Raw genomic sequence first — 27,072 nt, 5'->3', positions numbered from 1 at the left:
AATGAAGAACATTGTAACAAATTAATGTTAAATACAAACTTGTCAAAAAAGTGCAAAACTTATAGATGAAGGTGGATAAGTATTGATCTGCTATTTTTAGTATACATTATTCACATTTAAACTAATGTGACAAGAATATATAACAAAATCTTAGCATTAACTTCTGTTTGAAATTTCCTAAAATATATGAAACTTGCATTTTTCATTTAACCTTATTTAGCCCTTTACAATAATATAGAAGAGAAATTCAAAACAAACTTAATAGAGTAGAGAAGCCCAAAAGTTCACCGAAGACCTCCCACACCGTCACGGTCACAGTCACGTTAAAGACACGTGGACATATTTAATTGGTGAAAGCATCTTAAAAGTCGTATCTGTCGCATTCTCATTAGCCTGTCACGTTTCTCAGACAAACACTCAGGGGAACATATAAAACTAAATCCAAATAGTAATTAGAATTACATTAGAAACCCTTAATTTAGTGAAAATATCGTAATTATACTATCGAAAAGTGAGAAAGAGTAAGCAGAGAAATAAAGCGATTGATCTCTCCCTGTTCAAGTTCTCTATTTCTTCCCTCACTTGTTCTTCTTCTTCTTCTTCTCCCTTTCCATTGTTCTCTGTTCGGCGCTCTCTTCTGCTTCTCTCGATCCGACCGTCAATCGCTCTCGGAGCAATGACTATGATGACTCCGCCGCCGCTTGATGTAATCTCCGATTAACCTTTTATTGTTAGTTTGTGTCAATTTGATGTCGTGTTCGTGGGTTTCTACGCGTATTCGACCTTAACCTGCTTCGGCTTCGTTGTTCTCTTCGTTTCGCTGATCCATTAGGGTTTTGTTTTCTTAGATTTTTTTAATTTGCTTCTGTATTTTTGTGTCGTTTTTGATGATTGCGGTTTCTGTTTTGATCACGGGGTTGGGAGATTAGGGTTTCTAAATAGTCACAAGTCTGATTTTTCTTCTTCCGGTTTTGACAGCAGCAGGAAGACGAGGAGATGCTTGTTCCGAATCCGGATTTGGTCGAGGGACCTCAGCCTATGGAAGGTTAGATTTTCGTGTTTAATTGAGAATTCGATCTGCTTACTCTACTCTCGTCTGTGTTCTACTTTGATTGGTTTGATGTAGATGCTTTAGCACTTGTCGATAGTGCTGGGGTGTAAAATTGATGTTTTCACTGTGCGCTAGGGTTTTGTCAATTTTTGGGTTGTGGATATCTTAACGATTGTTGGTGCATTTGTAGTTGCCCAAACTGAGCCTGCTGCTTCCGCCGTGGAGAATCCGCCACCCGAGGATCCTCCAACTCTGAAATTCACCTGGACCATCCCAATTTTCACTAGGCTCAATACCAGGAAGCATTACTCTGATGTATTTGTTGTTGGCGGTTATAAATGGTAATGGCATATACACTTTTTGATGCATTTTTTTTTGCAATTTCAATCCCTGATGTGCATTTTATTGGTTGACGTCATGTGAGCTGATTTTTTCTCTTGCAGGCGTATATTGATTTTTCCCAAAGGAAACAATGTCGACCATTTGTCAATGTACTTGGATGTTGCTGACGCCGCGAATTTGCCGTATGGGTGGAGCAGATATTCACAGTTCAGTCTGGCTGTAGTGAATCAAGTCAACAACCGATATTCCATCAGAAAGGGTATCTTACTTTATTAATTTTGTTCATACATATATAAAACTCTGAATGCCTGCGTTAAATGTAAATTTCCTGGCAGATTTTTATTTCTTGGATTTATAATTTTGGATTTGTAAAAGGAGTATATGGTAGACTTTGAAATGGAGTCAAGCTACCGCTTTCTTAAACATTGACCATGCCTTACGTAAAAACTTAGTGAAAACGATTAATTATTAATGTGTTTTACTCTTTTGAACTTTCTAAACAGCCAATGACTTTGTTATCTGATAAGTAGATGCAGTTTTTACTGAGTTAACTATCTTTGCGCGTGGCTGCAGAGACGCAACATCAATTCAATGCAAGAGAAAGCGATTGGGGCTTTACATCATTCATGCCTCTCAGCGAGCTCTATGATCCCACTCGAGGATATTTAGTGAATGACACTGTTCTGATTGAAGCTGAAGTTGCTGTGCGTAAAGTTCTTGATTACTGGTCATATGACTCAAAAAAAGAGACTGGTTTTGTTGGACTAAAAAACCAAGGTGCTACCTGTTACATGAATTCTCTCCTGCAGACTTTATACCACATACCTTACTTCAGAAAGGTTGGATGCATGTCTTGTTTTCTTTTTCTATTTGCTATCATGAGTTCACTAAATTTTAGAGAAAGACATCTGAATAATGCACCCATGCTTGTAGGCTGTGTACCACATGCCAACGACTGAAAATGATGCACCTACTGCTAGTATCCCATTGGCGCTCCAGAGTTTGTTTTACAAGCTTCAGTATAATGATACCAGTGTAGCGACAAAGGAGCTGACAAAGTCGTTTGGTTGGGATACATATGATTCTTTCATGCAACATGATGTCCAAGAACTCAACCGAGTTCTTTGTGAAAAGCTTGAGGACAAGATGAAGGTAAATTGTCTTCTTCAGCACGGCCTTTCTTCCATTCTCAGTTGGTGTTCTATGTTTTAAATTTTTTCTTTTTCAAGGGAACTGTTGTGGAGGGAACAATACAAAAGCTATTTGAGGGTCACCACATGAATTACATTGAGTGCATTAATGTAGATTACAAATCTACACGAAAAGAATCATTCTATGGTATGTAGTGTGAAACTGTAACCCATCTTCTTTTGTCTTAATTTTTTGGAAGCTAATATATTAATATCAAACTAACTTTACAGCTGTGTCTTTGACTTATTGCAGACCTCCAGCTTGATGTCAAAGGCTGCAAAGATGTATATGCTTCTTTTGACAAGTATGTTGAAGTTGAACGCCTTGAAGGAGACAACAAATACCATGCAGAAGGACATGATTTGCAGGTCGGCTGTCTTCTTTCTTTCTCTTATTGGTTCTTGGGGATGTTGAGAAGTATCAATGTACCTATATGGGTACCATGAAAGTCTATATAGTTTCTCTTTTTTCTGCATATTATTTGGTGTTGGGGTTCATAGTGTGTGTGATGCTACCAAGCAAGCTAAATTAGGAAACTGTAATTAGTACATTTCAAAGCAGGAGCAGCTGATAAAGTTGTATTTGACTAATTTTCATTGTTACTGTTACTTATCTTATATTGGAATTATTTTTTTATTTTCAGGATGCAAAAAAAGGTGTTCTATTCATAGACTTTCCACCAGTTCTTCAACTTCAGCTCAAGAGGTTTGAATACGATTTTATGAGGGACACAATGGTGAAGGTTGGTCTTTGAAATTCCACTTACCCAGCAAAAACAGCATTTAGTGCTGACTGTGTTTAGACTTGATTTTAAGCTGACGTTACTTTCTTTACAGATCAATGATCGGTATGAGTTTCCTCTTCAACTGGATCTCGACAGAGAGAATGGAAAATATTTATCCCCTGATGCAGACAAGAGTGTTCGCAATCTCTACACCCTCCACAGGTATATTTTTTTATTGTATCTCTGCCTTTGTAATTTCAGATGCAATAGATTCAGACAGGGCTATACAGATTCGGTCTGGATTTTTCCTGAAGTATCAAGTTCTTTTGATCCTATGCTAGGTTCCACTTCTTAGGAATCTGGTTGCTGTAGCTTAGGTTCCCTAAGCAGATAGGCAGTTCATTTCGTTTTATGATAGTGAAAGACGAGATGATTTATGTTTCAGTAATATTTTGTGCTGCCTTATGAGTTTGCTTGAACATTTTGCTGCTCATTTTCTATGCAGTGTCTTGGTTCACAGTGGAGGAGTGCATGGAGGGCATTATTATGCTTTTATTAGGCCAACACTTTCAGATCAGTGGTATGTACCCTTCAACTCTTTTATGCTAAAATACGTTTTGTATTTTGTAATCTTGAAGTTTTTTTAATTGAAAAACTAATGTTCTCATCATCTAGGCTAGCAAGGCCCAATTCTTGTCTTCTGATACTGGATAATGTTATCGAATTTCTTTTGGCTCTTCTATCTATCCACCTATCTAAACGTGCATGTACTGATATTAGTTTCACACTTAAGATTCACTGTATAAGTGATCTTTATAGTTTATTTTTGTTTCCCTTTTCTCCCAAAATATCCACTGAAATATATAATTGTTACGTATTTCTGTGGTTTCTAGTGTGGGTTTAGATGACACTGATGAGCATGTTTTGTCAGTGCTTTACTTTTAAACTATCTCAACTTTTAATTATTTCAGGTATAAATTTGATGATGAACGGGTAACGAAGGAAGATGTGAAAAGGGCACTGGAAGAGCAATATGGTGGTGAAGAAGAGGTAGCACTCTCTTTCTAGGTTTCTTTTTTTGCTTTGTTTTTTTCTTTTCTTAATATACGTTCAAATTTCGTTTCTCTTCAGTTACCGCAGAATAATCCTGGTTTCAATAATCCACCTTTCAAATTCACAAAATACTCGAATGCATACATGCTTGTTTATATTCGGGAAAGTGACAAGGACAAGATAATCTGCAACGTTGATGAGAAAGACATTGCGGAACATTTGCGGGTAAGAAATTCATTTACATGCTTTTTCCTTTGTACCTTTCTGGATTTTGCCTGACTCAGCTAATTATTTTCTTCCAGGTGAGGCTGAAAAAAGAACAAGAAGAAAAGGAAGATAAAAGAAAATACAAGGCTCAAGCTCACCTTTTCACGACAATCAAGGTTTTCTACTTCTTTTAAATTTGGGTGTGAAAATGTGTTATATTTTCAGTCGCAATTACCTGGTGCTGGTGTAGACTTGATACTGATGTTACTAATGCAATTTATACTTTTTTGTAAAGGTCGCAAGAGATGATGACATCACTGAGCAAATTGGAAAGAATATATATTTTGATCTTGTTGATCATGAAAAAGTTCGGAGTTTTCGAATCCAGAAACAGACCCCCTTTCAACAATTTAAGGTACATGCCTGTATCTTCCTATTTATTTCCAGAAAAATACACTTTAACTAGTTTGTTTAAGTATTATTATTAAGATGCCGTATTCGATGGAGTTTTTCAGTTGTTGCAAGTTACCTAGTGTCTTGTGTACTTATGCTGTAACATTGTTTTAAATTTATCCTCGTGTAGGAAGAGGTAGCCAAAGAGTTTGGTGTCCCGGTTCAACTACAGCGGTTCTGGATCTGGGCAAAGCGTCAAAACCATACTTATCGCCCCAATCGTCCCCTATTACCTAATGAAGAATTACAGACGGTAGCTATTCTTTTCTTATAAAACAAAAATTCTTTTCATGCCTATGGTTTGCCTCTTTCATTTGGTATTATTTCTTTCTGGAGATTAAAATATACAAAACATTAGAATCGTCGCTGATTTTTTCTTTCTGTGTTTAGTTATCTGCTCTTAGACATATTACTAGTTGGGATTATTCTTGTATTAGGTGTGGTGCCTGTTTGGGTCTCGTTATTACACTAGTTTACTCATTACTGCCATGCCTAGGTATATTTGCTTCTCACGAACTTAATGGTTGTCTTGTTTTCCGTGTGTTTATATATATATATATATATATTACTGATCTCATACTCATTATTAGTGGACCAGCTATTTGCATAAGCCAACTTGTTAGTTTATAAATAGTGTTTTTATCTTGGAAATTTTAATATTGAAGATTTAATTGTAGGTTGGACAAATAAGAGAGGCATCTAACAAGGCAAACAATGCTGAACTAAAGCTGTTTTTGGAAATAGAGCGTGGACCGGTAATACTACCCTGTTGTCAAGTTTAATTGTTGAGGCCTATTCACTGAATGACAATCTGAAAGGTCAAAGGGAAGAAATTAAATAGTCTTACTAATTCTTGATTTGTTCAGGATGATCTTCCTATTCCTCCCCCAGAAAAATCTTCTGAAGATATCCTTCTTTTCTTTAAACTCTATGACCCTGAGAACGCAGTACTAAGGTAATTCGTGTACCCACCAATTTTTCACTTTGACATGTGTTCAAACAAAAGGTTGTATACTCTCATATTTTACATTCTAAAAGCACTATTTCTTTCTTCCATTTTCCTCTTTAATGGAGAATTTGTCACCTGTTTTCTGTTTCTCATATGCGTTTTTCCTTATTCACTGGAATTTGCATCTTTCATCATTGTTACATTTCTTTGTCCATATTTTGCAGATATGTTGGCAGGCTAATGGTGAAAAGTTCCAGTAAGCCCATGGATATAGTAGGGCAACTGAATAAAATGGCTGGTTTTGCTCCTGATGAGGAAATAGACCTTTTTGAGGTTAGGGCTGGTGCCTTTTAGTTCGACCTTTTCGTCATGCATATGGCCATGAAACATTCCATTTAAATTCTTTTTGTGCCCATTTTCAGGAAATTAAGTTTGAACCTTGTGTAATGTGTGAACAACTGGATAAGAAGACTTCTTTCAGGCTGTGTCAAGTAATGTTAATCTCATTGTATCAAATGTGATGTTTCATAGTTTGTTCTCTTCATTGAGATGGGTTTCTGGCGTACAGATTGAAGATGGAGATATCATTTGTTATCAGAAACCTCTATCTATCCAGGAGAGTGAATGTCGCTACCCAGATGTGCCATCATTTTTGGAGTATGTACAGAATCGAGAGGTATAATTAGACTGGGCACTGTTGTTAATCGTGAAATAGGCTAGAATGTCGTGTTAGAGCAACAACTGTTATAGTTTCAGATAAGCACTTCTTATTTAGATATGAAATCTTGAATTGGAGAATATGAGGATACAACATACCATGTTTTTTGCTCCGGTGTGCAGTTAGAAAGTACCCCACTATAGCCATGTTAAACTGTGATGGTTCCTGTCTTCGTATCAAATTCTTTGGAAACTTTTAATGGTTGTTTGGGAAGGTTTGGTGGTAACTAACTTATTTTGTTTGTTATTTTGTAGCTGGTGCGTTTTCGTACACTGGAAAAACCAAAAGAAGACGAATTTACTATGGAGCTGTAAGTACCTTTATGGACAACTTTGTTTCCTTGATTTCAGTATTGGAATTCATAATGCTTCTACTTTCAGGTCAAAGCAGCATACTTATGATGATGTTGTGGAAAGAGTGGCTGAGAAGCTTGGCCTTGATGATCCATCGAAACTTAGACTTACATCTCACAATTGCTACTCCCAGCAACCCAAGCCTCAGCCAATCAAATACCGTGGAGTAGATCATCTTTCAGATATGTTAGTTCACTACAATCAGGTGATTGACATTGGTTTGAGTGAACATACATATTCTCTGATTCTAGTGCAGATTTGCTTATTATGAATGTTTCTTCTTTTTGCAGACGTCTGACATTTTGTATTATGAAGTTCTGGATATTCCTCTTCCAGAATTGCAAGGTCTTAAGACTCTAAAAGTGGCTTTCCATAGTGCCACAAAGGATGAAGTATGGATTGAACTTAAATCTGCGATTCGTAGCTCTCTTATCACATGTTATTGTCTTTTAAGCCTTGATAACTCTTAAATAAGCAGGTGATAATCCACAATATCAGACTACCTAAGCAGAGTACTGTTGGAGATGTTATTAACGAACTGAAAACAAAGGTGGGTCAGTCTAGTTGCAATTTTGTTTGTTATATTGTTGCATTGCATGCATCTCTGCTAATTGGCCACATATTGAGCTTTGTTTTCTCCTTACATAGGGCTTGTCTTTTAATGGGTTCTGCTCCATAATTTCTGTATTCGTGTCTTTCATTAAATATAATCTACACTTGTGCATCAGGTGGAGCTTTCGCATCAAGATGCAGAACTGAGGTTACTTGAGGTCTTTTTCCATAAGATCTACAAGGTAACAGGCTAACTTCTTGACTTTTTGACGATTTTAAAATGATGGCTTGTAGACAGTACCACATTTTGTTTGATGTAATTTTGCAATCTTCTGAAAATTATCAAATTTTATTTAATGTATTTGGATGTGCGTTGCAGATCTTTCCATCTACTGAAAGAATTGAAAACATCAATGACCAGTACTGGACTTTACGAGCAGAAGAGGTATATCACTCTGCCTCGCCTTATTTGTCTCTAGTTTATCATCGGCCAAGCCTTTTTGTATTTTGTTATTTGACTTATCTCTTGTTTCCCAATGGATGTAGATTTTGGTTTCTTTGAACTTTTTGCCTGAGTACCCACTTCGGTACTAAGGGTGGGTTGATAAAAAAGATGTGATAGTCATGCATAGGTTACTTGGATTGATATTTCCTTTAGAGTGTACCTAGTTGTGTAGGTTATCTGAATGCTTGAGATGAATAGTTGTGTTTGAGCTACATCAATGAAATGTAAATGCAAGTTTTCGCTGGTTGATGACTCAAAGATGCTGACTTTCTCCTTTTGTCATCTTATGGAATCTCAGATACCTGACGAAGAGAAGAATATTGGTCCCAATGATCGGTTAATTCACGTATATCATTTTACTAAAGAGGCCGGACAAAATCAGGTGGTAGTCCATATTACTCAAGTTACTTAAAAAGCTATATGAGGCTCCGGGATGTTTTGAAAACTTTTTTAACCATTTTTTCTTCTGCAGCAAGTACAAAATTTTGGGGAACCTTTCTTTTTGGTAATCCACGAAGGTGAAACTTTAGAAGAAATCAAGACCCGTATCCAAAAGAAACTCCATGTCCCTGATGAGGACTTTGCCAAGGTATGCATGCCTTTTTGTCTGATTTTGATAACAGTTACAAAAAAAAATGTCAGTAAATTTTTTACTGTCATTATCGGTGGCGGATCATTTGTTAATTAGATTTTTTGTTTTGTTTTATGTTATGCAGTGGAAGTTTGCATCTTTTTCATTGGGACGTCCTGATTACTTGCAGGACACAGATGTTGTTTATAATCGCTTTCAGGTAAGGCTGTTATCCTTAGATCTACTCAAAAAAGAAATAGGATTTAACTCTTTTTTCTTTGGAAACTAAAAATGGCAACAGAGAAGAGATGTATACGGTGCGTGGGAGCAGTATCTTGGGTTGGAACACATTGACAATGCTCCTAAAAGGGCTTATGCTGCGAATCAGGTAAGAAGCTCTCTCTCTCTCTCTCTAAGAAGAAGCTCTCTCTCTCTCTCTAAGAAGAAGCTCTCTCTTAAGTCTGTTAATAATCTAAGAAGAAGATCTCTCTCTCTCTCTCTAAGAAGAAGCTCTCTCTTAAGTCTGTTAATAATCTGATTGAATGCTCTTGTTGTAGAACCGACACGCATACGAGAAGCCGGTGAAAATATACAATTAGGAGAGAGACATTGCTATGCATGGAGGAATCTTAAGGGTGGTTTTGGTGCGAGGGTAGGATGTAGAGAGACTCAATTTAGATTTGATAACCAAAATGAATATATATCTTCCAGGGAAGGGTTTTGATTTTGGCCCTGACAGTAGTAAGTGTGGCTGGTCTCTTTTGCTTCCAAAAACTAGTCCTTTGGTGTTAATATGGTATTGTCTGAGACTCTCTCTCTCTCCCCCTTTTTCTCTGCAAAATTCCCATTTTGAAGACAAAAGCCCCGTTTCTTGGATTTGAGAGGGCGTTGGCTTTTTTGGTTCTCAATTAGGATTGTATTTCGTCGAGGTATAGTTTTTATGTTCAAAATATTAAAAGATTCTCTACTCTTTTTGTTGTTTATTTTTTCTCTTATCGCATTCTCTCTGGCTTAATGAAATCTTGGATAGGTTTCAGATTTATGTCCTTGAACGTGGCATAAACCATAACCTATGACCTATTGCGCAATCTCCCTTCAGATACTCGTACTCTAAATTATTGTTTCAAGCTTTATTTGGGTGATTATAGTGAAAATACGGAATTGGTATCTGGATGACAGAAAAACCTGTTTAGGGTGACCAATTTCGTGTCGAAGTTTTTATAAAAGAAAATCGAAACTAAAAACAATAAAATTTGGAAAAATGGATTCGGAGTGCTATTCATAAGATTCCGAGTTATTTATAGAATGAATGAAATTTTTATCAAAAACAAAGTCAGTGTGTATGCTGTTTTACGACTCTGCATTTTTTTTATGTAAAAGATCTATACATTTTTTTTGTTTGTCTTACCAAACTTCTTGTAGTTGTATTCATTGCTTTACACAGATCACTTGCTTTCCATTTTCACACTCCGACGATTGTGTTGTACGTACCATAAACAGCAAAGAGCAACCCGCAAATCACGATGAATACATCGACGGATTTGTTCCATACATTTAGTGATGGACCGAGCAGCGTGAGGTGATAAGAAGCCGGCAACACAAAGGATATGAGTGCACACAAAGTACTTCCAACAAGAGATGCAAATGTACCAAACCCTGGGACTAAACTCGCGATTGCAGCAAGTCCTACCACCAAAAGCGTCCTCGTCATAAAGATTGCACATTTTGAGACTGAACCTGTTTCGTTGTTGTACCCATGATGATGCTTTTGAAGCCAATCTATCTTCTTCAGTTTCTGCTCTATGATCTCATTAAGCGGATGTACCATAATCGGGAATGTAAACGTCAATCCCACACATAACCCAATCTGTTTAAACCAAAGAAAACAGAAAAGTGTTTTATCAACTGAATTCTTTTACATGATCAACAAACACCAAGATGCCAAAACAGAAGTCCAGATTTTTCAAATGATATACAAGCTTCCACACAATTCTATTCTAAAGGGAAAATCATAAACAAGAACAGAGCATATGAATCTATAATCATGATGAAATGCGAGAAACATAAGTTCACATAAGCAGTAAAAACATTAGAATTGGCATAATTTTACCTGCACAGCAATGGCAGACCAATTATTTGGGAGGTTAAGTGTGATAATATCCTTTGTTTGATCGCCATAAGCCATATAACCACAAAAACCAAACAAGACATAGACAAATGTAATCCCGGCAAGCACTTTAGCTAACAACTTAGGGAAAGCTTCTCTGTCCCTCATTGAATTTTCTAAAGCCAACGTCATTGCAAAACCCTCAAAACAGAAGACCGCAACTCCTCCAGCAAAAGGTAAACCACCAATGGTAGACGAAATAGCGGTTCTATCACTAAACGAGAAGTCACCTTCAATCACCATTTCCACATTTTCTTTGACAACGAAACACATTGCTATAATGTTGCATATATCAGCAAAGATACTGAAAGGTGAGAGAGCTGATAAAGAAGTGATCCAGGACAATCCAACTTCGATTGGAACCAGAATCAAGATGAAAGACACCATACTTAACCCATATGAACTAAATATGGATGACAAGTTTCGTCCTATGAACACTAGATAAGCTACTGATCCACCACATTGAGCAGTGAAAATGAGGAATTCGGTTAAGTATCGACCTTTTGTTCCCATACATTTGAAACCTAAATCACCATAAGTTTTCGATTCTTCTTCTCCTTGTTCCGATTCTAGCTTATCTCTACATTGAATCTGCAAATATATCCAATTAGATTACGTTGTTGAAATCGATTTGAGAAATTAACAATTACACATTGAGAGATTCAAGGAAATCAAAATCTTTCCGGGACTGATAATAGCTACCATTGAGACCAATTATAATTTCATATTCAGCTCGGGAAAGAGAGAGAGAGAGAGATTTTAGGATTTGGGAAAAGGAACTAACGAGGAGGAGCATGCAGTAATAGGTGGCGAATCCGACGATAATGACGCCGAGAGATCCGGCGAACCAACCGGCGACGCGGAATGCGTAAGGAAGACCAAGGACGCCTGTACCGACGATGGAGACGATAATGTTACCAAGCGTCTGAAGAGCAGAGGTTCTGTCACCGCCGGTTGTTTCAGACGGCGGAGGTTTTATCAAAGGAAGAGATGAATCACCGGTCGTCGCCGTCAGGTCTTTGATTGCCATCGCCGAGATTCGCTCCTCTTATTTGTTTTTTTTTTCAATTGTTTTTTTGTTTGTGAAACAACATCGGAGACGTAAGAAACTTTGCGGCCGCCATTTTTATAGGTAAAAAATGAAACCCGCCAAAGATTCCTCAATATGACGTGGCATCTCAACGTACCTAACATCTGGCGCGTGATCTATCACGCGCTACGTCCATTGATCTGTGTGCAAATGGAATCCCAGATAAGATGGAGAAATATCCACAGATTTGTCAGAAAATATCTTTATGTTTATTTTATAGTTTTTTCGTGGAATTATTGGTATACACGTTTGTGTCAAAAGAAAAGAAACTTATATATATTCCATTGCCACAAGATCACCTACTAGGCTACATTCCATTACTATATATGACATGTTAACTATTTAATCATATTGCATGTGCCACGCTAATATTATAAAATAGACAACAATACATTATCACATCAAACAGTGACATTGTCGCATTCACCACGTGACACACTTCAAGTTGGTGTTAGAATGATCAGGACCAGGGTCTATGGTGACTACCTTGACCTTGCTCTGGTCTATGGTCCAAAGAGACTATCAATTACCAAAAAAATTAGTTTGAACTTGAACATCAATCAATCATAGCTAAGTTTTATTGAACCCAATTAAATAACTAAACTTTCATAGATAGTTGTCAGTTAAAGGAAGCACGTAGACAATGTGGGTGATAGACACAACCAATTGCATGTATAAGCTTTCTTCTTGGCCCAACGGCTAAAGCACCCATCTGCTTAAGCTTCTCCATGGTCAAATTCGCCATCTGAAACTTACTCATCTTCTGTCCTCTCAACATCCTCTCAAACTCTCTCCCTAATCCTATAGATCCAACCCATTCGTGCAACCCACCCGCTTTCTCAACCTTCTTCTCTAGATTCAACACTCTCAGCTTCTCATTATCAATAACTACAGAGCTGCACATCACTCTAGGAAACCTTATGGGCTTGTGACCCGCACGTCTCCTGTGAACCTCCACTCTTCTATCCTGATTCATTCTACAATCTTGAAGTGATCTCTTTGGTGCTGGAGCTTTCCTGGTTGTGAGACTGCGACTCATAACTATCTCCGGTTTGTCTACTGAGGTGAAATCAGGATAAGCCTCAGGTTCCACAGTGTGAACACGACTAGCTTCGTGGGTATCCACAACCAGGTCTCTCAGCTCAGCTTGTGATTGAGAAGTTGCAGGCTTCTGCAAAGTGCAATGTTCAGTTACAGGAAGGGAAGGCACCACTGTGTGAACAAGAGTAGCTTTGCGCGTATCCGCTCTTAACTCAGCTTGTGATTGAGAAGTTGAAGGCTTCTGTATACTATAATGTTCAGGTACAGGAAGAGAAGGCATCGCTGTGTGAACAAGAGTAGCTTTGCGCGTATCCAATCTTAACTCAGCTTGTGATTGAGAAGTTGCAGGCTTCCGCAGACTGTAATGTTCAGGTACAGGAAGAGAAGGCATCACTGTGTGAACAAGAATAGCTTTGTGTGTTTCCGTTCTTAACTCAGCTTGTGATTTAGAAGTTGTAGGCTCCTGCAAAGTGCAATGTTCAGGTACAGGAAGAGAAGGCATTGCTGTGTGAACAAGAGTAGCTTTGCTTATCTTCATTCTTAACTCAGATTGTGATCTAGAAGCTGCAGGCTTCTGCAGACTGTAATGGTCAGGTACAGGGGGAGAAGGTATCACTGTCTGAAGAAGAGTAGTTTCGTGCGTATCCGCTTGTGATTGAGAAGTTGCAGGCTTCTGCAAAACGAAGTGTTCAGGTAATAGAAGAGGAGACATCCCAGTTTGAAGAGGAGTAGGTACCACCACAGTGGGAACAGGAGTAGTAGTTTTGTGCGTATCCGCAAGAACGTCTCTTAACTCAGCTTGAGACTCAGAATTTTCAGGCTTGTGCATAATGAAATGTTCAGGCAGAGGAAGAGCAGGTACCACAGTGTGAAGAAAAGTACTTTCTTGCGTATCCTCCATGCTTTCTCTTAACTCAGCTTCTAATTGAGAAGTTATTGCAGGTTTCTCCATAGTGAGATGTTGTTCAGGTAGTGGAAGAGAAGGCAAAACAATGATGATTCTCTGCTTTTTAACAAAGACCCAAGCGTCTTCTTCTCCATCAAAACCTAACTTGGAAGGAACAGTCTTGCTCAGTTCCAACTGTCTAGGCCTTAGCTTCGCCATTATAACCTGAGATTTCAAACAACATTAAACTAAAGGAAACCAAAATAACAGTTGCTACAAATTTTACACAAATCACAAGGAAGAAACCATAGAGAATTGGAGAACTATGCTTTGAAAGACACAATCACTACAAGAAAAAAAAAATCATGTTTTTCACGATTTTGGGTAAGAAAAGATTTTGTTATCACAAGTTTCCAAGAAATCAAAGCAAATTTTGCAGTGAATGAATCAATTCTCGAACTTGTAATCGCAGAAACAGCACAATTCCATGAAAGGGATTAAGATATTACAATCGAAACTCCCAGTAAATTAGGGAGGATCAAACCCTAGAATTACAAAATCTTTTAATTTCTTAGCAGATGGAGAAATTGAGATAGTGGAGAAACAATTCGTATCCAGAAGCAGCTAAAGGGAAATGTCAACGAGTCGGATAGTCTTCTCTTACCTTTGAGTTTCTTTCTGGGAGTGACGATGACTTTCGTTGAGATCTCTCTCCGACCGGAGCAAATCTTTTTGTTTTTTTCGTTTTGTTTTGTTTCGATAGTTAATATCCGAAAATTAATTGTTAGTAGTAGTAAATTGGGGTAGACCTTTTTTTATCTCTTTTTTTTTTTTTTTCTTTTTGACAAAACACAAAATTTATTAGAGTTAATAACAAACTCTCATTTATTTACTACTTACACAAACCGTTTATTAAAATTCTCTCCGAGATTGCAGAAAACATATGTACGTCTAAATTTTGTTATATTGAAATATATAATTAATTGTTCCAAATATTATATTTTCCATAACAAATCCAACAATTGGACCCGAAGACTCTATAAATACCACATAATTTAGAGTAACTCTATAATCCACACAAGTCATAGCTAAGAGAAGCTTTCGCCTAAATATACTAAATTTTTTTTTTTGAAGTATAGGTGCAGATCCAATGAGTCCACCAGCTTCTTCAGCACGGATGTAGCCTACAGGTTGGAAGATAGTATAACTGCAGCAGCTAGAACCACAGCAGTAATAATGGCTGTACCTTTGACGCAGCCACTTTCACGGAAGAGTCTACCCAAGATCACTTTGCAGGACTTGTCAGCTTCAGTGGTGGCTTTTTTATTCTAAAAGAATCATAGGTTAGGTCAGAGCTGAAATTACAACTGAAAGGAGGGTGAAATAAGTTCTTAGAAGAGTAAGAGGCATTACCTTTAGCCTGATGTTCTTCATAGTTTGAATGAGAGTGATAGTATGACTCGGTGATGATGATAGTTTGAGGGAAATATCATTCCATTCATCTTCAAGCTTTTTAAGAACAGCAGCACTACCTTTTTGATTCTCCCAATTGAGTCTTTCCCATTGCTTGCAGCATTCTACGTTTTCGGTCAAAGACCAGATAGCCATTGCTGTAGCTTCCGTGGCTAAAGCAGGATTTCCTGTAACAACGGTAACACATTACAACTTTATTTGGAGAAGAGAGAGGGAACCAGAAACTCAAGGATTAAAGATTCCATTTGTTACTAATACCTTTTCCAGCGATTACCAAAGAACAATAGAATATTTCTTGAGTGACTTGTTTCATTGACTCGCTTCCTGGTTCACCGGCAAGAGCCACTTCCTTCAACAAGGGATAAATTGCCTCAAACCTCTCTGTAGCCTGTGTGCGTATAGAGACCATGCTTGTGATCAGAATCGACAAACGCATCAAGGTTTTCATAAATTCTGACACTACTGCTTACCTTTACTCTTGCGGATGGGAATGCACGCCGCATCAAGATCTCAAATGCATAAGGTGAAACCAGTCGCAGTTCCTCTATGATAACTCCATTTAAAAGTATGGTCCGAGCATTTGGAGTAGACAAAATCCTGACAAGAAAATTATAAGATGATTGTATATATATAGCCAAAAAGATCACAAGAAAATTTTCGACTCACTTCTCAACCAACTGCAGGATGAGATCCATTGAGTGAGGGTTGCTATCGACTAGTACTAGTGGTAACAAGTTAGACGCCCATGAATGCAAGCCTACAGATAAATCACCTTGGGAGGCCTGTCCACATATAACAGTTGAATAACTTTCAGAAAACACAAATTTGGACACTCTTGGTCCTAAACATAAGGGGAACAAAATATCACATGAACCTGAGCCACCATCCAAACTATAATCGGAAGCTTGTCATGTCCTCGATACTCGTACTCCTTGAGAGTCGGCAATACAATAACCAAAGTATTAGGTTCAGTGCGCAATACCATTGCTAGTGCAACAAATATTGCAACCTAATTGTGAAACAAATAGAACAACATAATGGAGTTAGTCAAACACATACAACACAGACATAGGAGCATAAGAAAAGATGAGAATGGTTATCCATAATTACATGAGATTTGGAAGTAGTACGTTGCTGACCATTGTCCCCACCTTTGGGACCTCCTGGTTCCAAATTCGTGAGAATATGATTCAACGACCACAATACAAAGGCAGCGAGTGTCCCAATAGGTAATTGGTGGAGCCAATCGACTGATGTTTTGTAGACAGGTTCAGGGATATGAGATAATGGAACCTGTTTACAAAAAAAAAAAGAAAAAGATAATCAGCTTCACCTAGAATTTGATTCGAAAATCTCAGGGGAAAAAAGAGCTCACATCGATCAGATCTATGAGCTTGGGCCAAGGCTTGAACGTCTCCAGCCATGGAAATTGCACAGCGGAAAGTGTTATCCCAAGGTAATCGACAAATCTCAATAGCCGCACCTCCAAAAGGGGTCTTGCGAGACATTTTCTCATCTCATGATACGATTTCTATCAAAAGAAAGCGAAAGATTTTTGTAAGCTTATCGGATTATTTACATCAGAATATCCAGTGACGAATTCCACATCGCATGAGCTTACCGATATTTTGGCGAGGGAATCCGCAAGATCCCAAGGATCGATCTTTGCGGCAGCTTCGGCCAAAGACACTTTCGGCTTCGTCTCCTTGTTGGGTTTCACATCCTTCGTCGCTATCTCGTTGTCGAAATCATATCCCTCATCACCGTCACAATTCGATCGGCTTTTAGATATCGCCTCACCGGCACCGCTCCACTCATCCTCCACATAAGCAGCGACCATCTTCGCCGACTGATCCGCCGGTTTTTGCTTCCGAGACACAACTTTCTTCGATCCATGGTCGACGTCGGAGTTACATTTAATGGTCTCAAAGCCATTGTAATCCACAGATTCGATCGGATCCATAAGCTTTTCTAAAGTTTGTCCCTTTTTCTTTGATTTTTCGACAATTCTCTCGCCGGCTTTAAAAGAAGAAAACAGTGACCAAAGTAGACCTTTCTTTATCCCAAACTACGAAATTGCCACATTCATAAATAATAATAAAAAAAAAACCATTTGTATGGATAGCTTTTTTTTTTCCTAAGTTGTACGGATAATTACATTTCTTTGATTCATAAAGATTCACATTAATTTTTTTTTAAAGCATATACCCCTTAAAGCATCTTTATCAATGAGAAACTCACTGAGTCTTTTAAATATAATATATTAATATAATTTAGCTTTATATTTAAAATTTTAAATCTATATATATAATGAGAGAGTTTTCTCTCCTCTTAGAGTGTCCACATCATCACCAAATTAATATGATGGATCCCACCAATAGTTGTTTCAAAATATTTAATTTTATAGTTAATTACATCTAATTATCTAAGAAGTAATCTTTAATTAATGCACAATTTTAAATAAAGGTTACTTGAATAATGATAACACAAGTGAAACATATATAAATATAAAACACTTAAAATTAAATTTTTGCTAATATATAACTTAAAATGAACATAATCCCTAAATATATAATTAAGAAATAAAAAATAATAATGAAAATTTCATAGAAATACCATTTTTTTTTAAGAAGGGCAAAAGGATTCTTAATGAAATTTATTATACAATTACAAAAAAATAATAACTTATTAAAAATAAAAAAAAGAAACGAACTTTTAAAACATATCACTTTTAAGAATAATAAGGAAACTTCAAATATAATTTAGGATGAACAAAAGAAAATTGAATTAAAATAGAAAGCTATAAGAGATTTTTTTTTAATAATAAGAAGATATTCATAGTTCCAGAAAACATTAACTTAAAGAGATGATAATGAAATGGAAGAAATCTATTTAAAATAATATTTTTTTTAGATTAAAAAAAAATGGTTAAATGTTATAGTAAATTTATGATTGTATAATTTTTTAAGATATAAGAAATAATTCATTTTTATAATTGGAAATTATATTTCAAGAAAGTAAAAGTATAAATTCACATTGATAAAAAAAGAAACGAACTTTTAAAACATATCACTTTTAAGAATAATAAGGAAACTTCAAATATAATTTAGGATGAACAAAAGAATTGAATTAAAATAGAAAGCTATAAGAGATTTTTTTTTTAATAATAAGAAGATATTCATAGTTCCAGAAAACATTAACTTAAAGAGATGATAATGAAATGGAAGAAATCTATTTAAAATAATATTATTTTTTAGATTAAAAAATAAATGGTTAAATGTTATAGTAAATTTATGATTGTATAATTTTTTAAGATATAAGAAATAATTCATTTTTATAATTGGAAATTATATTTCAAGAAAGTAAAAGTATAAATTCACATTGACGAAAAAATAGAAAGATTGATTGTATCTTAATAATACAATTAAAAAAATACAAATATATCTATAATATTGTTTTCTTTCTAAATAAAAAAGGGGAAAATATTTAAATATAGGTAAAATATAAATAAGTGTTGAGACAATTTTCATAAATATATATCTTCCGTAAAACTATATAATACGCTCAAGCATGAAAATCATATAATTAATAAGAGAAAATAGGCTAAGAAGATGAAAAAAAAAAAAAATAGTTTTGAGTTAAGAATGAATTCAAAGTTTTATTATTATTTGTAAGTGAGCATAGAAGATAAAAGAAAAGTAGATGTTAGGAGGCGAATAAGTGCATCATAGAAGATGACGAAAAAATGAAAGTGAAAAAATGTTTGAAGAGAAATTGACTAATGCTTGAAGCATCAGATATATGTATGCACATGGCTAAAATAAATTCATCGGATATATGTATGCACTATCGGATAGTTTAATTTAGTAAACCAAACTATCATATTCAACATTGGGTTAAACCGTTGAGCAATGTATAAAGCGTTGTAGGATAGATAAGATAAGATAAAGACATTCATGATTTGGTCAAAACTTATTTTTAAAAAAAAAAATGAGATTTGGTCAAAACTTTCCTTAATGCATGATTGTCTTGCTTCAGTAGGTAAATTGTGCTCTCCAAACCTATTGAAGCGGCATGAATATTACGTTTATACATTTTCATAAATTGATGTTCAAACTCAGCAAATTTACTTTTAGTATGGGGTAAGATTAGATCAAAACCTTGAGATAGATATACTTACAAGATCTGTTTATAGAATAAACTCTCTTTTTGACAAAAGTTTATGGATGGCTACCGAAACCGATTCATATTATATTACTTTTGTTATTACGTGGTACATACCAAATATTTTTGATAATTTCTATGTTTTATATTATTTTGTAAAAATATATATAGTTTTGAAATTCAAATGATTGTGATTATTTTTAATATTTTGTATTGTGGTCAGTTTAAATTTTGATATCCCGCGCAACGCGCGGGCGAGTAAATCTAGTCAATGAAAATGAAGAACCAGTCATACAAAAACATATGTCAAAGGAGTTTCTTAAATAGAGATTTGAAAGTACTTATTTTTTTAGTGCCGTTTCTATTTCTCACATACTTTTGCGCTCATTTGATCCCGATGGAAATGCTTTTATTGCATGACCTCCACTTTCTACGTCGTTTTTCTACGTCGTTTTTCTACGTCGTTTCTACGTCGTTTTCCTCATGGGCCCTATTTTTGCTTATTTTCGTTTAAGTTCTACTCTTTCCAAAAATTGATATATGCTTTTGCAGAACCAGTATTAATACAAAACTAGATTTTACCCCGCGGTACACCGCGGGTCGATTTTTTATAACTAAAAAATTATTTAGCAAAATTTTAAGTTGTATTTGTTTTGTTAATATTGTTTATGTTGTTTAGTGTTTTTGATTTTATAATTAAATTTTGATTTTTAATTCTAAGATTTCATCCATAGTATATTTTTAATATTAATATCGATCTAAACCCGTTGCACCATATAACCCCGTCCCGTAAAATTAAACATCATTTGTTATTTTTTTTGTAAAATATTTTTATCCACTACGGGTCGCAGGTTCATGCGGAGAAGCCCGTAGAGAGTTGCGGATTTGCGTGTCGACCCGCCAAAAGAGAAGCTATCTTTTGAAATCTTTTGTTTTATTTAGAGGTTTTGAGAAAGTATCCCTAAAAAATAATTTTCATTATATGAAAAAAAATAGTAGAAGAAATTGTAATATCAACATTTCCGATTTTTACATCACTCGTTACTATTAATTTTTTTTTTTTGCAGATAAAAATCAGAAGTTAACTAAGTCGAGATTTTTAAAAAGATTGTGTAGAGATTTTTGGTAAATTGTTGAGAACATATTTGATTTCAAAATCTTTACTTAAATAGATAAGGAAAGATTTTGTAGAGACTTTTGCTAAAGATATGAAATGAATTTCATTTAAAAATCTTTACTTAAATAAAACAAATCTAAATAATTAATCTAGATATGAAATGCTTTTATTGCATGACCTCCACTTTCTACGTCGTTTTTCTACGTCGTTTTTCTACGTCGTTTTCCTCATGGGCCCTATTTTTGCTTATTTTCGTTTAAGTTCTACTCTTTCCAAAAATTGATATATGCTTTTGCAGAACCAGTAGTAATACAAAATAAAAAAACAGACTTTACTGTGCTATTAGCCTAGGTTCAGTTCAGCTTTTTCCATGTTAATATTAATAATTTAATAGGATGCGAAAAAAGAAGGCTTGGTTTTGGATTTGAAAGAATTTAAAATTCTAGATAAATCTACTGTTTCAATTTATTTATGTATTATTGTTTGTTAGATTAGATAAAAAATTTCACTAATCGGACAATGTCAAGATTTTATTACTAATAAATTAGAGGTTATAACAGTTGGTGACAATAGTTACGAGGTCCAATAACATATCTTAAGTTATGTCACAAAATAACATATTTTTATGTTAAGATATGTCATAAAATAACATAAAATTGTAAATAATTAAAATGATAGATCATCAAATCTCAGAAGAGCATAAAATATATCGTAGAATCAAAAAATATATTGAAAACTAAAACAGAGAGGAGGACTACAAAAATTTGAAAACAAAAGTCAAATGCATAGTTAATAAAATAAAACTAAAAGATGAAAAGGAATAAAATGAATGGAGACGGCGAAAAATAAAGGGAATTACAAGATATAGATAGATTAACTAACAATACCACTTCACCAAAAAAAAAAAAAACTAACAATACCATATAGGCTTTTTGGTTAGAGTATTAAGTATTTTTAGTTTTCAATATATTTTTTGATTCTACGATATATTTAAAAGTAAAAAATATGTAGCCCGGAATATATCAATTTATAAAAAAAATATGTATAAAATAGTATTCACATATATCAATTATCAAAAATATCAATTATCAAATTAGAAGTATTATAAAAAAAAAAAACCATTTTGACACTAGTATAAATTAAATCACACAGCCAACAAAAATGGCCCTTGCTACCACCTCATTATCTCCTGGTGTTTTCATGAACGTCTTCGTTTCTCACTGTCAGATTAGCAAAACAAAAAATTCTAAATCGTTGCACATACACATCATGACTCGTCCATCACCCAATCAGCAAAAAAGCTGTAGAGCAAAAGTGGAAAAATGTAGAAAATGTTGAGACTCTGTGTCTTCCATTTTACTTACTATATATACTATTTTCGTTTTATATATATATATGTAAAAGTAAATTACATCACATAGACCCAAATAAGCCACCACCTCATCACTAAGAAAACACATAAATCGAGCGTGACAAAAACGATTTGAAAACCAATCACACAACCAACAAAATCAATCACACAACCAACAAAAATGGCCTTAGCTGCCACCTCATCATCTCCATCGTGTTTTTCTTTAACGTCTTCGTTTCACTTTTACTCCGATTAGTAAAAGTATTTCTAAATTGATCCCACATACACATGAATCCTCCTTATTCAATAAGCACTACCAAAATTAGCTAAGACCAAAGAAATAGTTGGATTTGAATTCTTAAACTTGTGTGCTACTACAAACCACTTCTTGTATATTCTTTGTATAATAAAAATAATTCTAAATCGTTCCACATCCACATGACTCCTCCTTACTCAATCAGCAAAAAGCTAGAGCAAAAGTGGAACAATTTGAGAAATGTTGAAACAATGTGTCTTCCATTGTACTTATTATAGCAAGTTTATGCTACTATAAGCCACTTTTTTCGTTTTACATACATGAATCTGTAAAAGTTAATTTGTATCACAAAGACACGGCTCCTAGTGGTTACTGAATGGAGGAGAGAATGTGATGGTGACAGAAAACAGCAAAAGCTTTATCCAAAAATGGATAAATCAAGCTCTTAAGTGCGTGGGGTGGTTGGATGAAGAAGAAGTTGAAGTAAAGGAAAAAACAGAGCAGAGAAATCATCTCTCGGCTATAAAAACAGAGAGGGGGTCACAGCACAAACCACTACAAAAGAACAACACAGAGCAAGAGATTCAAGTAGCAAAAACTAGTATTCTTTCAAAAAAAAAAGGGATGGTAGCATTCAACTGGGCAGAGGTAATTTGAGTTTGGCAGGTTACATTATCTGCTTGAATTCTGGCACATTCTAGATGTATCAATGCCATTTATTTATAAGTCATTCTTTTAAGATCTTGAGATTACTTGACGTTGAAGACAGTTAGTATATATTTAAGAAAGGTTTCTTGATGGAACTACATTGACTGGGGCATGACTATAGTTATGTACTACTTGTTCATTTTCCATTTTGATCTTACATTCTTGTTGTTTCTTCTAAATGACCTCCGTTTTCTAATAATACCAGCATTTCTTGGCTTAATATGCTGAAGAAGGATTCCTTTATGATGTTTGTGTTTTTTCCGTCGCAGGCTGACTTAGGAGTAAACATAAAGACCCGGATAATGGCTGAAAAGTCAATCTTCAAGACACTGTTGATCACTATACTTGCTGTTACTTCAGGTTCAGATCTTCATGTCCAAATGATCCGGACGGTGCTGAGTTTCCGTCGCCATCTACCGTTGTTTCTACTGTTATTGTTGTCATGGACATTTCCTTGTAGAGCTACCACCACCGGCAGATCGCTTTTGCATCGACTAGGGAAACCAAGCTCTTTTTCATCCATGTGGTTATTGGCCATCTTTCTTGTGGGTGCTGTCGTTGTTGTTTGTGTCTTCATGAGGTTTTCATCGAAAGGCAAATCAGAAGAGGATGGTATTGTAAATGAGAAGAAGATAGATACAAAATCAGCTCCTCGTGCCTCAGGATCAGGAGAGGATGGTACTGAAAATGAGCAGGTAGATAACAATTCAGATCCTAGTACTGGAGGATTAGGAGAGGATGATTTAGAAAACGAGAAAACAAATTCAGAGTCAGAAGTCGTCGTAGGTTCTTCAGCTCAGATATCCAAGACGTATGTTTTACCTGATAGAGTAGTAGTGCAAGAACTCAGTACTGAGAATGATGAATTAACCGATGGGAAAATGGTTAATGATAGGTTGTTTGTCTCAGCTAAGAAAATGGAATATGGAAGAAATGAGTCAAATGCCTATGAGGTGTTTTGGGGTGTTTTTGGTAAAAAACGTTCAGTGGCCGTGAAATGTCTTGATCTATCCCAGGATGCTTTAATTCTGAACGAGATTGGCAACCACTGTTTATCTGACGACCACTCAAACATCATTAGGTTTCATGGTGTGGAGCAAGACCAGAATTTTGCTTACATTTGTCTAGAGCCTTGGAAATGCAGTTTAGATGATCTAATAAAATTATGTGTGAGAAGAATCAGTTTGAATACTCAAGGCAAATCGACTAAAGCAGTAGCTCCACTGGATCCTTTGGAAAAAGTTATGGAAAAAATCAACTTCTGGAAAGATGTGGGCAAGCCATTACCTATAATGCTAAAACTAATGAGGTTAGTTTGGACTTTGAATTTTATGCATATTTCATAATAATAATTATGTTGTTTTTGCTTTGATGAGGGATATACTTTTTAATTTAGATTCATATTTACTTTAAGCTCACATTCTTTAAATTGTTTGTGATGTTGGGCAGAGATATAGTTTCTGGCCTTGCCCACTTGCATGAGTTGGGGATAGTTCACCGGGACTTGAATCCACATAATGTGCTAGTGATAGTGAAAGAGATGACTTTGATTGCCAAAATATCCGATATGAGCTTAAGCAAGCATCTCGGTGGGGAACAGTCAGCCTATAAACACCTTGACACATGTAAGTTCCTCGTTGTTGTGTTTGTTTGATCCTCATATTGACTGATAGAACAACGTAATGGCCTAGGTTGGTAAGGCAAATTCAAGCTAAATTCATGTGCCTAAACGTGATGGGGCATATTATGGTTGAACCTCTCGATTCTGCGTGTGAAACGAGATTGAAACAAATTTTCCTAAATGAATGCGTAAATTTGCAGGTTATGGTAATTCGGGATGGCAAACACCGGAGCAGCTTCGGAAAGAAAATGAAGATTTTCCAGTTGATATGTATAGGTTTGGATGTATCCTATATTACGCCATGACGGGTTACCATCCTTTTGGAGGTATTAGAGATCGTAAGACCAACATCCTGGGCAACAATGCAGTCAACCTCTCACTCGTAAAGAACCTTGAAGCTTTAAACCTCATCGAGCAATTGCTTAACCCCAAACCTAATTTACGGTAATGTCATCTTCCTCTTGTCTACTAATTTAGAATTCACTTAACAAAACCATTTTCTAATTTGAGCTTGGTTTTTTTTTTGTAGTCCTAGTGCAACTAAAGTGCTTCTCCATCCTATGTTTTGGGACTCCGAAAAGAGGCTTTTTTTTCTTCGGGAGGCTAGTGATCGAATTGAGCATGATAAAAACATCTGGCAAAAACTGGAGTCTTCAGTAGCACCAAAAGTTATAAAACAGAGTCACTGGGATAGTAAGCTAAATACGACCTTCATAAAGCACATCAAAAATTTACCACAACGCAAACAGTCTCATCGTCAGTACGACTATACGAGCCTTCGCAACTTATTAAGGTTAATAAGAAATACTCTGAGTCACCAAAGAGAAATACTTGATGATCCAAACATTCAGGTTTGTCTTTATAAACAAATTATTTAAACATAGTTAACCATTTCAGGTTTGTCTTTATAAACAAATTATATAAAACATAGTTACCCATGAGCATATATAAACTGGTTATCTTATAACTTTTGATGTCTCAGAACATTGTGGGAAAGGTTCCAGAAAGGTTAGATAGCTTCTTTACTGATCCTTTCCCGGACTTGATGATGGAAATCTACGCATTCATCTCTAAGCATTGCAAGGGAGAAGAAGAGTTCCAAAAGTACTTCAACTAGTAGTAAAGTGCAAGTGGACATTGTTATTCTTTCTCCTTTGTGCTTTCTTAGAGTCGAGAAAATGTTTTGTGAAAGTTTGCCCGTTTATGTGAAGAAATAAATAGAGATTATGATTTTAAAGCTATACTCTTTATCGTATTGCTGATAATACTTGTAAGTTTGAAACGAAAAGGTATAAAAACGTATATCTCATTTTCTTTTCACTTATATTATTTTAAAAACTTGCAATGATCACTTTTGTAGCCCTCTTCACGTGCTTGTACGCCAGAAAATAACCAGCTCAATGCTCTTAAGGTTTAGGGTTGTAATGGAAAGATTTTTCAAGTCCGGGATGTTAATTGATACAGCAAATTAATCAAATATTCAAATCCAAAATTTTCGTGAAACTAATCAAAGTATTAGGGACTCTTATGTAAATAAGTTAGCTATTTCCTTATACGTAAATTGTAGGCTATTAGGATTTAGGATTATATGATACTTTGTATACTGTATATATCTTCTTAAGATCAATAAGAAAATTGGAACCTTCTCTTCTACCTTTGTCATGGTATTAGAGCGGCGATCTTATAGAAAGAAAAAAAACAGAGAACAGCATAACAAGAAGAGGATCAAACTGGAACAGAGTCCGATGGTGGAAACGGATCCTCTATTTTCAAATCTAACTACATTTTTAAAAGATTTTTCCGATATTTCGGATACCCGAAGCCGAACCGAAATAACTCAAACCAACCAGATCCAAACATATAAATATCTGAATGGGTTCTAGAAGTCTAAACCCAAAATCCGAACCGAACAAGAACACATAGGCCTATTAAATCTTCCTCTACTTCAATGCATTGTAAATTTATCCTCCTCATCAAATTTTAATAAATTTTGATATGTATAAATCATATAATCAAATTAATTATTGATTCGAATTTATGATGAAATATGCGAATAAATTGATTTATATAACATATTTCCTTTTCATGTTTTAAAACTACCGAACTTATGTAAATAAGTTACATTCCTATTTCCTTATAGGTAAATGTCCATATCTCGAAGTATACAATTAGGCTTATTATGGTATTGGAAGATTTTTTTCAGTTTAAGAAATATATGTAAACTATATTTTTTCAAAGTAAATGTGATTATGAATGTGGATAGTTTTCAAGCATAAATACCCAACCCTACTATCAAACAATTGAAATCCTTTTAAATAGCCTAATAAATCTATCTTAATTGTGTTTTAAAAAATACAAATATGTTCAATTGAAAAAGCAAAATTTAAATTTTAAAAAATGATTAAGAATCCCTCATTCACTTCTAACCATTGGAGATGGTCTAAGCTTCCAGCCACAATAACGACTTCTTTAACCACCAAGCTGAATTCCTCACTGGGGTTTCAATACACACATAAATATATAACAAAC

The 27,072-nt window shown here is 35.2% G+C and overlaps 5 protein-coding genes across 8 annotated transcripts; 2 read left to right on the top strand and 3 right to left on the bottom strand.

Annotated features, from left to right (window-relative positions):
* The first annotated feature begins 403 nt into the window (after positions 1 to 403).
* On the top strand, positions 404 to 9,652 carry LOC9318821 (ubiquitin carboxyl-terminal hydrolase 13). Of its 2 annotated transcripts, none has more exons than XM_021032545.1 (32): positions 404 to 706; positions 982 to 1,045; positions 1,242 to 1,392; positions 1,495 to 1,652; positions 1,967 to 2,232; positions 2,327 to 2,545; positions 2,623 to 2,731; positions 2,837 to 2,952; positions 3,228 to 3,326; positions 3,421 to 3,530; positions 3,814 to 3,888; positions 4,280 to 4,358; positions 4,440 to 4,586; positions 4,664 to 4,744; positions 4,864 to 4,983; positions 5,152 to 5,274; positions 5,699 to 5,776; positions 5,888 to 5,976; positions 6,195 to 6,303; positions 6,393 to 6,461; positions 6,539 to 6,646; positions 6,943 to 6,998; positions 7,069 to 7,246; positions 7,332 to 7,433; positions 7,520 to 7,591; positions 7,770 to 7,835; positions 7,973 to 8,038; positions 8,397 to 8,480; positions 8,571 to 8,687; positions 8,815 to 8,889; positions 8,971 to 9,057; positions 9,227 to 9,652. In XM_021032545.1, the coding sequence occupies exons 1-32, from the start codon at positions 677 to 679 to the stop codon at positions 9,266 to 9,268; spliced, it is 3,345 nt and encodes a 1,114-aa protein (XP_020888204.1). In that variant the 5' UTR covers positions 404 to 676; the 3' UTR covers positions 9,269 to 9,652. The 2 variants fall into 2 exon arrangements, with proteins under 2 accessions (XP_020888204.1, XP_002884872.1); XM_002884826.2 differs by having other exon boundaries at positions 979 to 1,045.
* A 293-nt stretch (positions 9,653 to 9,945) lies between these two features.
* LOC9318820 (amino acid transporter ANT1) lies at positions 9,946 to 11,947 on the bottom strand. The gene is made up of 3 exons (XM_002882708.2): positions 11,621 to 11,947; positions 10,780 to 11,427; positions 9,946 to 10,536 (listed from the first exon to the last, which is right to left on the bottom strand). Exons 1-3 carry the CDS (start codon positions 11,864 to 11,866, stop codon positions 10,132 to 10,134), a joined length of 1,299 nt encoding a protein of 432 aa, XP_002882754.1. The 5' UTR covers positions 11,867 to 11,947; the 3' UTR covers positions 9,946 to 10,131.
* A 424-nt stretch (positions 11,948 to 12,371) lies between these two features.
* LOC110230258 lies at positions 12,372 to 14,627 on the bottom strand. 2 transcript variants are annotated; one of them, XM_021032595.1, is made up of 2 exons: positions 14,518 to 14,627; positions 12,372 to 14,078 (listed from the first exon to the last, which is right to left on the bottom strand). In XM_021032595.1, exon 2 carries the CDS (start codon positions 14,070 to 14,072, stop codon positions 12,546 to 12,548), a length of 1,527 nt encoding a protein of 508 aa, XP_020888254.1. In that variant the 5' UTR covers positions 14,073 to 14,078; positions 14,518 to 14,627; the 3' UTR covers positions 12,372 to 12,545. The 2 variants fall into 2 exon arrangements, with proteins under 2 accessions (XP_020888254.1, XP_020888255.1); XM_021032596.1 differs by lacking the exon at positions 14,518 to 14,627 and adding an exon at positions 14,363 to 14,510.
* A 172-nt stretch (positions 14,628 to 14,799) lies between these two features.
* LOC9320938 lies at positions 14,800 to 17,363 on the bottom strand. Of its 2 annotated transcripts, none has more exons than XM_021032587.1 (9): positions 16,948 to 17,363; positions 16,702 to 16,857; positions 16,437 to 16,619; positions 16,195 to 16,335; positions 15,993 to 16,108; positions 15,797 to 15,923; positions 15,585 to 15,714; positions 15,267 to 15,493; positions 14,800 to 15,181 (listed from the first exon to the last, which is right to left on the bottom strand). In XM_021032587.1, the coding sequence occupies exons 1-9, from the start codon at positions 17,287 to 17,289 to the stop codon at positions 15,038 to 15,040; spliced, it is 1,566 nt and encodes a 521-aa protein (XP_020888246.1). In that variant the 5' UTR covers positions 17,290 to 17,363; the 3' UTR covers positions 14,800 to 15,037. The 2 variants fall into 2 exon arrangements, with proteins under 2 accessions (XP_020888246.1, XP_020888247.1); XM_021032588.1 differs by having other exon boundaries at positions 16,201 to 16,335; positions 16,948 to 17,362.
* Positions 17,364 to 22,148: 4,785 nt separating this feature from the next.
* Positions 22,149 to 26,446, top strand: LOC9320937 (inactive serine/threonine-protein kinase/endoribonuclease IRE1-like). The gene is made up of 5 exons (XM_002884825.2): positions 22,149 to 24,231; positions 24,372 to 24,547; positions 24,744 to 24,987; positions 25,073 to 25,394; positions 25,526 to 26,446. Exons 1-5 carry the CDS (start codon positions 23,144 to 23,146, stop codon positions 25,658 to 25,660), a joined length of 1,965 nt encoding a protein of 654 aa, XP_002884871.2. The 5' UTR covers positions 22,149 to 23,143; the 3' UTR covers positions 25,661 to 26,446.
* Positions 26,447 to 27,072: the final 626 nt, after the last annotated feature.

Source organism: Arabidopsis lyrata (genome assembly GCF_000004255.2).
Source record: "Arabidopsis lyrata subsp. lyrata unplaced genomic scaffold ARALYscaffold_3, whole genome shotgun sequence".
In the NCBI taxonomy this organism is placed as follows: Eukaryota; Viridiplantae; Streptophyta; class Magnoliopsida; order Brassicales; family Brassicaceae; genus Arabidopsis; species Arabidopsis lyrata.
Note: the sequence above shows the minus strand (reverse complement) of the source record. Positions and strands in the feature narration are given on the sequence as shown.